At 39.3% G+C, this 13,130-nt stretch overlaps 1 protein-coding gene and 1 long non-coding RNA gene across 4 annotated transcripts in view; one reads left to right on the forward strand and one right to left on the reverse strand.

Moving 5' to 3' along the window:
* The window catches only part of LOC144023631 (uncharacterized), a 93,521-nt gene that overhangs the window by 19,971 nt on the left and 60,420 nt on the right, over window positions 1-13,130 (reverse strand). For 2 of the 3 annotated variants that reach the window (XR_013284580.1, XR_013284581.1), the window contains exon 3: window positions 452-503. This is a non-coding gene — a long non-coding RNA (uncharacterized LOC144023631). The remainder of the gene's footprint in view (window positions 1-451; window positions 504-13,130) is intronic. The other variant, XR_013284582.1, reaches the window with a different exon arrangement.
* Window positions 1-13,130, forward strand: part of mtmr14 (myotubularin related protein 14) — a 31,173-nt gene that overhangs the window by 4,261 nt on the left and 13,782 nt on the right. The window contains exons 4-10 of the mRNA XM_077529280.1: window positions 3,458-3,533; window positions 5,831-5,891; window positions 6,003-6,125; window positions 9,026-9,099; window positions 9,755-9,825; window positions 9,933-10,007; window positions 12,141-12,207. Coding sequence (XP_077385406.1) covers window positions 3,458-3,533; window positions 5,831-5,891; window positions 6,003-6,125; window positions 9,026-9,099; window positions 9,755-9,825; window positions 9,933-10,007; window positions 12,141-12,207 — 547 coding nt within the window. The remainder of the gene's footprint in view (window positions 1-3,457; window positions 3,534-5,830; window positions 5,892-6,002; window positions 6,126-9,025; window positions 9,100-9,754; window positions 9,826-9,932; window positions 10,008-12,140; window positions 12,208-13,130) is intronic.

Here is a 13,130-nt window from a genome sequence, read left to right on the forward strand (position 1 = left end):
CTTGTAAAAAAAAAAAACCTGTATTCGCACTTCAAAATGTTTGCTTTGTTCTTGTTTACTGCAAAATGTTTATGTACAGCACTTTGTATACAGCAACGCCTGTTCTTAAAGCACTTTATAAATAAATTTGAGTTGAGTTGATGAAAAAGTTCATTTATTTCCATAAATTCCATTAAAAAAATCAAACTTGATAGATTATAGATTCAGGGCCCACAATTTATATGATTTCAAGTATTTATTTACCGTATTTTTATGACCATAAGGCGCACCATATTATAAGGCGCAGTCTCAGTTATGGGTGATATTTCTGACTTTAACACACACACATAAGGCACACTGCACGATAGGGCGCATGCATGGTTAACCACACGCTAGATCAAATGTGTGGCGCTCACGAGAAAGTGAGGAACAGTGAACACTTTTATAATTGTAAGCAGAAGATCTCGCTTACCCACTTTCAACTCGCAGAATGCAGGCAAGTCTTTCTTCCCAATGCCGGTGTCCTGGCAAAATTAAATCACCACATAGCAACAAATCAGAAAGCACCACCAATAACCAAACAACAACAGGACCGCTAACTAATTAACACAGAACATGCATTTCCAACATCCTTTCAATCTCCAGTGCCACAAAGTATGCTAGGAGTGCCTCCAAGATCCCAGCGATGCTACACATGGTAGCATGCTATTACCGCCGGTATGCTAAAACATACGCTAGCATGCATATTCGTGTTTGCGTATGTTTCTAAAAAGGCAGTGATCAGAGCAAAACTGAGTTTGGTTGTACTTTATTGAAGTATTTACAGTAACAATGTAAACAGTTGTACTTGAAGTATAGAAGAATGAACTCAAGTTGCTTTTGATCAATCCACAAATCTCTCAAAGTCCTCATCTTCTGAATCTGAAATGAACAACTGGGCAAGTTCTCCATCAAACACGCCAGGCTCTGTCTCAGCGTCAGTCAGTCTCGTTGTCGTGTGGCTCCTCGGAAATGATGTCAGCTTTTGCATTCACGATCCATTGACAAATTGTGGTCTAACGCGCATGGTGCTTCCTCCCAGTCTTGGTAAAGCTGTGTTCGCCATCCAGCGCTCGCAACTTGACTTTGAACGCCCTGTTTACACCGATGTCCAGCGGTTGAAGTTCTTGAGTCAAGCCTCCCAGAATGATAGCATATTAAGTTCCGCGTTCATTTGATACACTTGGTTTTTGACAGCCGGTTGTGATATGTGCACGCATTGAGTCACAGATCAGGAGAGACGGTGATGCGTGGGAAAAAACACCTGGTCTCTTTCCGTACGCCTCAGTCAGCCACTCTTTCGTTTTCTTCTCGTTCAGTAGACTCTTTCGTGCTCTCATCATGACTGTCCTCAATCAGGTCCGCCGTTCAGTTGACTCTTTCGCTGTCACAATCGCTTCCTCCTCCTTTTCATGTATTCTTCGGCCAATCACTCTCATTTTTGTGTTGTACATTTGTGAGTTCACAAACCCCAGAGAATACATCTTGTACTGCTCCTGCACATATCAGCCGTTCCTAACTACTGGTGGTTCGGACCAATCACAGAGCGACATTGTGTTTGGGGGCGGGATATGCAAATGTGACGAAACCAGGAAGCCAGCGCCGACGCCGGGGCTAACAAACAAACCTAACATGAACGAATGGATGCTGCAAATAAATAATTCTGTTCTCGCAGAATTACTCACACCGTTTCCTTGTTGAATGTTGAACAGCGAGAGGCTCTTCGTGCATTTCTAGCTGCTAAGATGTTCGTGCTTTTCCCCCCTTCGGCAAGAACGAAGATGACATTTTCACCCATGGCCGTGATTGGTTAAAATAAAGGTGTAGAATGCCACATCGTCGAATCATCCCTAATTATTGTACAGAATGTCCCGCCTTTCCCAAGCAAATTACCGTGGAGAGGTACCAGATGGATATTGCGGAGAACTCATTTGAGTGAAGCGCATATCCGTCTGGCTATTTCCAGGTTAAGTTTTATGAGCTGAAAGCCCAAATTATGTAGAAATAAACAAATGAATACTTGACATCACTTAAATTGTGGGCCATGAATCTATGTAAAATCTATGTAAGTTTGACTTTTCGAATGGAATTAAGGAAACAAATGAACTTTTCCTTGATATTCTCATTTTTTTGATAAGGATCTCAGTAAAACCTGAATCTCAACAGAGGACGTCACAATTCCATTGAGAATGGAATATTGTTAGGCCATTATTGAATATTATGTGTAGGGGTGTATATGTGTATAATATGAGTATTGAATATTATAGTTCATTATTGACCTCTGAGCTCTGGAAGAGGCTCTTTGGAACATCTCCTCAGCAGCTGCCCAAAGTCCCTGGCTGAAGGTCGCTATCGCTGGCGCCATGACCAGGTTCTGAAAGCAGTTGCTGAGAGCATAGCCCTGGGAATCAGCACGAACACACATCACAAAGCTCCGAGCAGGGCAGTCCCTTTCATCAAGGCAGGAGAGAGACCCCAGGCATGTCCACAGACAGCAAGAGGACTACTCCACACTGCCTCGGATTGGCAGTTGCAAGTCGACCTGGGAAAACAGCTAAAGTTCCCCCAGCACATCGCAGCAACATCTCTCCGGCCAGACATGATCATTACCTCTGAGGCTTCAAGACACCTGATCATGCTGGAACTCACAGTACCCTGGGAAGAGCGCATGGAGGAAGCCAATGAGAGGAAACGTGCAAAGTACCAGGAGCTGGTGGAGGAATGCAGGGGTAGGGCCTGGAAGATCTTCTATGAGCCGATAGAAGTTGGCTGCAGAGGCTTTGCTGGTCGATCCTTCTGCAAAGTCCTAGGACGCTTGGGTGTATCAGGGGCGGCCAAGAAGAAGGCCATCAAGTCAGTTAGTGAAGCTGCAGAGAAAGCCACCAGGTGGCTATAGCTCAAAAGGGCAGATCCGTGGACTGCTACTGGGACGCAAGCCGAGGCTTGATCAACCTCGGCTGGGTCACCTGGGCAAGAGCGTCTGATGTTGCGAGACCCGAAACACTCAATGAATCCAGGCTACATCACTGATGATGCATCCCAGTTGCATCCAGGAGATGTTTCTATTAAGCTGGGCTTGTTTTACGTGGCCAATCTTGTGCCTGTATTTACAATGCTAAACTAAGTTGACAACCCCTTATTTGAAGACTTTGTAATGGCACAGCAAATTCACAAGTGCAGCAGTTTTTTTTTTTTTTTTTTTAATATAGCATACTTATCTTCTTTTTTCTTTTTCTTTTTTTAATTGTACTACAATGCTTTTGTTATGTCCAATTATAGAATAGGCACAAATCATCTATATTAAACAAAAGAAATGCAAAACGCCAACGTCTCGCAGGATAATTCATGAATTTGTAAATTAATCTATGTCATGATTTCTGTTATTCGATATTGCATTTTAAGTCATTCACACTGTTTTTTTTTTTCTCCCTCACTACAGCACATTTGTCGTTCATCCACTCTGGCGAGCTGGGGGGAACTCTATGGACGCACAGGCTATAATTACATCTTTTCTGGTACATCACAGACACTCACAGTCACATGCAAACACAGAAAATTTTGTACAATTTAAATGGGGAAGTAATTTGTTGCTTCAGTTTCACATTACTGCTGCTTGCTGACACATCAGTAGTAAAAGATAGTGCTTAGTTATGGGCTGGTAGGATATTCAAATCACTGCTGTGAGTCCGGTTAAAACTCCAATAAAGAGGGTCTTGGGTTTGTTTTGCTGACATTTAATCAGGTTAACTCCACAGTAGACAGTACTTGATGCTTCAAGTGTGTGGTTCTACAAACAAATAATAATAATAAATCAATATCTAAGTATCACAACACAACATAGGGAGATGAGCACTATCTAACTCTAAATACAAAATAAATCCACAATGTTAGCTCTCCATTAAATGTGCTCATAACGCATGCTAATGATTAGGAGGGATGTCACGATAAGGGCAATATTGTGATATCGTGATATCAAAACTGGCACAATATTGTCGTTGTCATGTTCGCAATATTTAAAAGGAACACATTTGTTAAAAAAGTCAGGTTGATTTCCGTTTGTGAGGTTCTAGCACCCTCTAGTGGCTAGTTTATTAGTGCAATTTAATTTTCATTAGAGATGTTTTGGCCTTATATGTTTAAAATCTATGCTAATTGTCAGATAAAGGGGAACCTAATTTGCTTGTGAAGCGATCAATGTGTGCTTGCATTAGCAAGTAAGTGCCTCAATATTGTTCTTAGAGATTGTAGGTGGTTTATATGCATTGCTGTTATGTGTATAAGTACAATATTGTTTTTTTTGTTTGTTTTTTTAGTATGAGCTCTTTTTTTTTTTTTTTTTTTTTTTTTTTTTTTTTTTTTTTTACAGTATTGTGATATTTTTTTTAAATATCGCCAACGCCCCCACAATATTGTGATAATTATCGTATCGTGACCATTTCGTGATAATATCGTATTGTGATGTTTGGATATCGTTACATCCCTAGTAATTACAGCATGCAATATTGGAACTGTTGATTCTGGTAGTAAACAAAGACTGACAATGTGTATATGCCACGGCGGAGGCGGGACTTCCGACGTCCGGGTATCACACATCGGCGCTGTTTCCGTTTACTGTTTGTGACGTGTGGGCCGCGTCCCAGCGATTGCGCTTCCGCCCTTGTGCCTCTCCCTCGGTTACGCGTTCCTGTCGACGGGTGCGAGTGTGTCGTGTCTCTGTCTCAGTTGTCCGAAGCATTTCAGAGAGCTGAGACGCCCTCCCAGTTAGAGGGGGGCGCAGGGGGTGGGCAGGGGGTTTTGCAACGCGGCCAACAGTGACCCGAAACGGCGTGAAACCCGGAAGTCGTAAGTCCGTGGCATCTACCCCATAGCAGGGTTTACCCTGGGTCATAAAGCTTCTTCGCCAATGTTGCTCAATTGCATAACAAGAATATTTTAATAATAATAATAATAATAATAATAATACATCATATGTGATGCAAAAGGATCCTCGTGTCAAAAAATCTGAGATTCATATGTTTGATTTCCACACTTACCGGTAATTCCCTTTAAAATTATAATATGTAATGGAAATAGGGCTAATTAAATATTAAATCAATAATTGTTAGCCAATTGAAAGAGACTCAAATTTAATACAGGTAATTAAATTAATTATGAGCTCGCCTGCTCGCATGTACAGTATATGAGTATGTGTGTGTGCGTCTGGGCATGTAGGGGTGCGTGTGCGCGTTTTCTGTAGAACAACAAATGCAAATACAAAAAAAATAAACAAACATGAGCCACTGCATGTAAATGTCTCATCAGTTCAATGCTAATTAGCTGAGATCAAAATGATACGCATACATATAGTTCAAATAGTACAGGTAATGAACATAAATGATCTACAATCACTAATAACACTGAATATTGAGGCACTTGTAATTGCACGCACACGTCAATTGAGTCCATTTGTGGAAGAACTCAAACGTGTTACATTCCGCTTCATCTGGCCATTAGCGTGGGTCTCATAGCTGGCCAAAAACATGCCTCATTATAATTAAACTGCACCAGAGGGTACTGCATCTGCACAAATGGAATACAAGTTACAACCTCTTCTTTTTAACAGATATGCTGCTTTTAATATTGTGACTTGACGACGATATCGTCACCATTTTAATTGCGATATCACGATATTGCCATTAACGGGACATGCCTACTTAAAACCAAAGACTCGGGTGTCAAAAACGTGTGATCAAGATATCCCTAATTTCGAGCATTATCTTGAAGTGCTGGAAATATGCCTCATGCAGTGTAAACCTACATGTGTACTTTGTAGGGGGCAGTGATGATGCATGGACAGAGTCAGAGGAAGTTCCAGAGGATGATTGTGCAGTCAGGTAATCGAATCTAGTTTAGTCAAAAAACTTAGGTTGTCATACTTAGGGCTTGTATAACTCGTGCACAATAATTAACTTCCGTACTTTTTGTTTTTCTCATCTTCTTCTCAGAAATGGAGACTCCCAGCTTTTTGATAAGGTCCGAGGCCACGACATTAAGCTCCTCCGGTATCTGTCAGTTCGCTACATCTGTGATCTTATGGTGGAAAACAAGAAGGTTAAGTTTGGCCTAAAGTAAGAAACATTGTACTATGTACTATATGATTGTTCTGGAGTTTGTTTACAATTGAAAACTGTCCATGATTATACAATATGGAATTAATTTACTACAGGTTTGCATGTGCCAGTATCGGCACAAACTTGATTGCTCACGCAAACAAATGTGTAAGCTGATGAAATGTCTGTGCTCACTTAGTAAGGACTGTCTTTCAAATGTGTAAAATTGCTGCACGGTTGATTTTTCCGCTTTGTGCGAGTAGTATACGGTACCAGATATGCAAATACAGAAATTTAGCATGTGCATTATGGTTTATTTTACCTGAGACGAATTCTGATCCATGACTGAGTCTTTGACTGCAGTGTCTAAAAGACAGGCAAAAAATTTTACACTTGTGTAAATATTTTTGAAATGCCAGAAACTTTAATGTGAAAAATTGTCTATTCAGCACTTCAATTTTAGATATTTTGAATGATCCAAATTTGTTATTTGACGTCAGTCACAAGAAGGAGTTTCTGATGAGGAACAGAGGTGGGAGCGTTGTACTAACAAATTACAATGAAGTTGAGACAGTGTGTTAAACATAAATAAGAACAGAATACAATGATTTTCAAATCATGCTCAACCTATATGGAATTGAATACGCTCCAAAGACAATATATTGAATGCTGATAAACTTTGTTTTGAGCAAATAAACATTAACTTGGAATTTTATTGCTGCAACACATTCCAAAAAATCTGGGACGGTGGCAGAAAAACGACTGAGATATTTGAGGAATGCTCATCAAACACCAGCAAGGTTCACCAATTTGTGACAACGGTGTGAGAAAAAGTCGAACAGTTTAAAGACAATGTTCCTCAATGTACAGTTTAAAGGAATTTAAGAATTTCATCATTTACAGTCCATAATATCAAAAGGTTCAGAGAATCTGGAGAAATTGATGCATGTACGTAACCTGGCAATAGCCAGATAAATAATTGCAATTCACTCAAGGGAGGTCTCCACAATCTCAATCTGGGACTGCTTCACGGTGATCTGCTCGGGAAAGGCGGGACATTGTGTACAATACTTCAACCTGATTGGATGATGCGGCAACTTGTACACTGTTGTTTTTCACCATTCGCCGCAACGGATGAAAATGTCATCTCGGTCGCTCTGTGATTGGTCCAAACTACCAGTGACCAGAGTTTGGATCGGTGGAAATCAACGGGCTTAGCACAAGATGTATTCTCGGGAGCTTGTGAACTCACAAATACCGTGAGAATTCAGCTTGCAGGGCGAGTTACGCACGTAAGCGGCAAGGCCGAAACCCAATATTGAGTGTCCGTGATCTTCAATCCCTCAGGTGACACTGCGTCAAAAACCCACATCAAGGGATATCGCCAAATGGGCTCACGTCAGAAAATCATTGTCAGTAAATACAATTTGATACATCCGTAAGTGTAATTCAAAACTGTACTATGCAAAGCAAAAACCATATATCAACAACACACAGAAACGCTGCCGGCTTTTCTGGGTCCGAGCTCATCTAAGATGGACTGATGCAATGTGAAAAAGTGTTCTGTGGCCTGACGAGTCCACAATATTTCAAATTGTTTTGGAAATTTGTGGACGAAGAACCATCAGGACTGTTATAAACGCAAAGTTGAAAAGCCAGCATCTGTGATGGTATGGCCAAAAGTGATATGTCGGTCGAGAGCCATCTCTCTCTCTCTCTCTCTCTCTCTCTCTCTCTCTCTCTCTCTCTCTCTCTCTCTCTCTCTCTCTCTCTCTCTCTCTCTCTCTCTCTCTCTCTCTCTCTCTCTCTCTCTCTCTTCTCTCTCTTTCTCTCTCTTTCTCTCTCCACCGCGTCTGTGCAGAGAGAGATTGGAAGAGGAGAAAACAGGAGAGGAAAGGACGACACAAACGCGGTTTGTACAAGATGAGCCGAAAACGCAGTAACATTTGGAGACGTTTTAATTGTTTAAAGTCAGATGAGAGAAGGAGCCGGACCAGCCTGTCCAAGTTGATATATTTAGTTTTTTGTTTTTTTTTAATGCAAATTTAAAATAAAGCAAAGTCTTTTTTCCTGGGCCGGGTGAGTAGCTAATGTTTTTTTTGTTCGCTGCTGCTGTTGCAGTTAAATTACTACTAAAAATCATTTTCTTTGCTTGATAATTGTTGCTATTTGCAGTCAGTAGAGTGCATTATTTAGTTCACCAAGTCATTTATCAAAATGTATGGTAAATTTGTCGAAAATATTTAAAAGAAAACCTAAAGTTAAAAGAGCCGTTTGAGATCCAAAAAGAGTCAGCTCTTTTCACTGAGCCAAGCCAAATGAACCGGATCACCGAAAAGACACGAAGATCCCATCACTAATGGCCAATGGCATGGGTAACTTAAACATCTGTGAAGGCACCATTCATGTTGAAAAGTATATACAGGTTTTGGAGAAACATGCTGCAATCCAAGCAACAATGCCCCTTCTTATTTTAGCAAGACGATGCCAAACCACATTCTGCACGTTAGAACAGCGTGGCTTCGTAGCAAAAGAGTGCGGACCTGCCTGCAGTCCAGTCCTGTCTCCCGTTATGAAGCGCAAAATACGACAGAGGAGACCCCGGACTGTTGAACAGCGGAAGTTGTACATCAAGCAAGAATGGGAAGGAATTCCGCTTACAAAGCTTCAGCAATTAGTGTCCTCAGTTCCCAAATGTTTATTGAATGTTGTTAAAAGGAAAAGTGATGTAACACCGTGGTAAACATGACCCTGTCCCAGCTTTTTTTGGAACAAGTTGCAGCCAAAATTATAAGTTAATGATAATTTGCTAAAAAATAAAATGACATGAGTCGCCTTTGTCTCGTCATTTACCACATCTTCACACTCAAAATTATCAGATGCCTAACCTGTATGTCATTTTCCCCTTTTGTTGCCAGTGTGACATCCTCTGAGAAGGCAGACAAAGCCCAACGCTATGCAGACTTCACTTTGCTCTCTGTGCCTTACCCAGGTAACGAAGCAGATATTTTTATTATTATATTATGTTCATACATTTTGTAATATATTTAAAAGTATACTGTAAAAGTGTGCTTGTTTACTTTATCTTAGGCAGGACTAAGTGACCAGTTCTTTCCAGGTCATTCAATATAATTCCAAATCATTCCAGCATTTATTCAGCCTCACAGCCTGCATTCGCTAATTTAAACTTAATTTTTTTTTTTTTAATACCTCTGAATCAATTCAGAATCTTTTTAATACGACGGCCGATGCATCAAATAAACAATTATCATTCCCACCCCTATTAAACAGTACATACATGGCATTTATTTTGCTTGGACTGGCTCTTTTCCCACAGCTTTCAATGCAGGTAACCTCAGAATTATTCCACAAACCAGACTTTGCAATTATTTTCTTTGCTCAGTTATGTGCTACTAATGTACCACATTTGTTGGTACAATATGTGCTTTTGCAGGAATTTTGATTAACTTTAGGGATTTGTATATATATTTGGAAGAGACCTTATTTTGATCAGAGTATCTGTTTTCATGCGTTTTTTCTTTTTTTCTTTATTTATTCTGCATACTGTGCACATCATCACAAGGATTGAAGTCTGGATTATGTCTTGAATGATGGCACTAAAGCATCACGTTGTTTTCTTGGTTAAGGGTGTGAGTTTTTTAAAGACTACAAAGATAGAGACTACACAGCTGAGGGACTTGTATTCAACTGGAATCAGGTACTTACTACAGTATTTGTTTCTATGATTAAATTATAATTGTAGTTAGCTTTGTAATATTCCGAATAAATTCTGACCACCCTAATATCCTTCTTCTTCCCCGACAGGATTATGTGGATGCGCCTTTGACAATCCCTGCATGCTTTACCAGGAACCTAAACATTGACTGGGCCCAGTACCAGGTACTCACCTTATATGAGCAAGCAGTTGTCTATTGTAGAGCCCGGCAGATATGAGATTTTGGGACCAATACCGATATTGGAGCTATACAATATATTGGCAGATAATTGGGCCGGTATTTTACGTAACAACATATGACTTAATATTGTTGATATACACGGGATATATATATAATACATGAACACATATTCTTCTAATACCCAAAGTATGATTCAAGACAAAGAAACAGAATGTGGTGAATTCACAAAGCATATCAATATGTTGTATTTACCGGCTATCTGTGTTTTAAGTGGGCCGGAATGTATGGAGGACCAAAACTGCCAAAATTCGAAATAAATAAATGATTAAATAACTAAATAAATGACTAAAAGTGAAAATAAAAATGAATATAAAAAAATATAATTCAAAAATTATATCTACAAAAATAAATATAAATGGAAATAAATACTTTTTTATTTTAACTTTTTGTCATTTATTTATTTATTTAGACATTTATTCATTTATTTAGTCATTTATTTATCTATTTATTTATTTATTTATTTGGTTATTTTTAATTTTGGCAGTTTTGGGCCGTACAGCCAAGTGGAAATATTATTCAAATGAGCGGGCGGTCCTGAGTGTGTCTTGGGTTGGACTCCACTGTTGCAAACTGCCTGTGATTGGTCGAGTGAACAGCTTGGCGAACAAGGAAGTCTCGCCGGCTTGCAATGGAGAGCTCCAGCAATGGACGACGATCGTGTCCACCGTCACCTCAATTTCGCGACTTTGAGTTGTTAGACAACAAGTGAGAGAAGACAGTGGACACGATCGTCGTCCATTGCTGGAGCTCTCCATTGCAAGCCGGCGAGACTTCCTTGTTCGCCGATCTGCTCACTCGACCAATCACAGGCAGTTTACAACGGCGGAGTCCAACCCAAGACACGCTTAGGACCGCCCCCTCATTTGAATAACATTTCCACTTGGCTGTACGGCCCAAAACTGCCAAAATTAAAAATAAATAAATAAATAAATGACTAAATAAATAAACGACTAAATAAATAGATAAATAGTGACTCAATAAATGACTAAATAAATAAATGACTAAATAATTAAATAAATAAATAAATAAATGTCTAAATAAATAAATAAATGACGAAAAGTGAAATTAAAAACGTATTTATTTCCATTTATATTTATTTTTGTAGATATAATTTTGGAATTATATTTTGTTATATTCATTTTTAATTTCACTTTTAGACAGTTATTTATTTATTTAGTCATTTATTTATTTCAAATTTTGGCAGCTTTGGTCCTCCATAGGACTGCACCGGTACGGGGTTCTGGCACTTCTAAAAATCTCCCTTGAGCGTTCAGGTACTTCTCAATGCGCAAAGAACATACTGTCAGCATTCCGGTACGCTTGACAATGCATTTTTTTTACCCAAAAAGATGTTGAACCGAGCGCCACTCATCCACGGACTTACATATAATATAGAGTCTGTGCGCTCATCACATCACCAAGCGCATGATTACTCCAGTAGTTATATACAGTGCTGCTCAAAAGTATGTGAACCTCTTGAGCTCTTTCGTTTTTCAATTGTTTCAACCTGATTTTGTTGTTCAATCTGAGCCATTACATTTTATATGAAATGACAGGGCTAGGTTTATCAATTCAGTGCATTGTTCTTTTTATTTTTTATTTTTATTTTCTAAAAACAATTATGTAGTCAAAACTAAATTAAAAAGCGTTTTTGGTCAATTCATGTCGGTGCAAAAGTAAGTGAACCCTGAGCTGTATTGCTTAAAACAAGCAGTCAAGTAGAATCAAGTAGGACAAATTGGTAGCTAAACTAACCACTGAAATTGACCAATGAAATGAGAGAGGTTTAGCGGAGAAATTGTGCATCAGCAGCTCAGCTCGACACTGCACAAGACACACAGCAGCAGTGTGACAGTATCAGTGTAACAAAACAAATAATGCATTGGTTCCATACTGACTCATGTCGATTTATGGGCTAATCTATTATCAGCCCTACAATAAGTAACGTAGCGCTAATCCTCCATTTGACTTCCCTTCCTACAATTTGATTGCATCCAATTGTAGCCCCTTCAATACAGAATCCATTTTGTCTGTCGTCCTACTTGTGTCTTTTCAGTCATGGGACCTGGTGGAGCAGACGCAGAACTACCTGAAGCTTCTTCTACATATCATCAACAGTGATGGTAGGAGGCTTGTATTTTTTGTTAATGAGAAATAGCTCCACCAATATTGTCCAATGAGAATGGTTACCCCGCTGTGTTTCATTGTCTGTCCCCCTCTATATGTGGGATTGTAAGCGACCGTATTTCTTGCTTTTCACACTGTATTTATTTTATTCTGCGTGAATTCCTCAACTGAATCGAAAACTGTTGTGAATCGAATCGAATCTGGAAATCTGAATCGATACCCAACCCTAATCAGGAGGTTATAATTTCCCAATTTATCTCTCAATTTACTTCATAAGCATTCCACATATGCATTGAAATCTTAGCATTCAGCTATTAGCATTCACCTTTCAGCATTCCCACGCAATTTCTCCAGGAATTGCACTTAGTCTAGTTTTTGATCCTGTTTCTTTTTATTAGATGAATATGGTAATTACCGCTTTCCCTGCTTCCCAGAGAAGAGATCGAGATGAGTTTGGAGAGTCATTTATTTCCAGAAAATCTGCCCACTCTCTTTCCACAATTTTGTCGAACTCTGCAACTTTTAGCAGTGAAATGTTAAAACGCTATGTCGGGGGTAGTTTAATTCAAGGCATAGACAATTTGTGGAGTGAGGGAAACTGGTGCATGGTCGCTGATAATAATATGATGTATTTTTTTTATACCAATTTTCTCAGTAATAGCATTATTTGTAAGGAAAAATCAATTCTTCGGAAAAGAAAGTAAATTCCTTCTTAATTGGGTTTTGAAGTATCCAGCCGTTGGCGAGGCCAAAATGGTTCATATATTCCTCTTATTACTTTAGCGGATTGTGAACTCCTTGTATGTATTGCAATATTGAAACGATCTATTGATGGGTTTATGGTTTATGGATGGAAAACGTTTTCCTGGTGTCTCAGAAACATGCCTGTTTCGTCAAAATACTCCAAGGATTAAGACTT

Source organism: Festucalex cinctus, chromosome 8 (assembly GCF_051991245.1).
Source record: "Festucalex cinctus isolate MCC-2025b chromosome 8, RoL_Fcin_1.0, whole genome shotgun sequence".
NCBI lineage: Eukaryota > Metazoa > Chordata > Actinopteri > Syngnathiformes > Syngnathidae > Festucalex > Festucalex cinctus.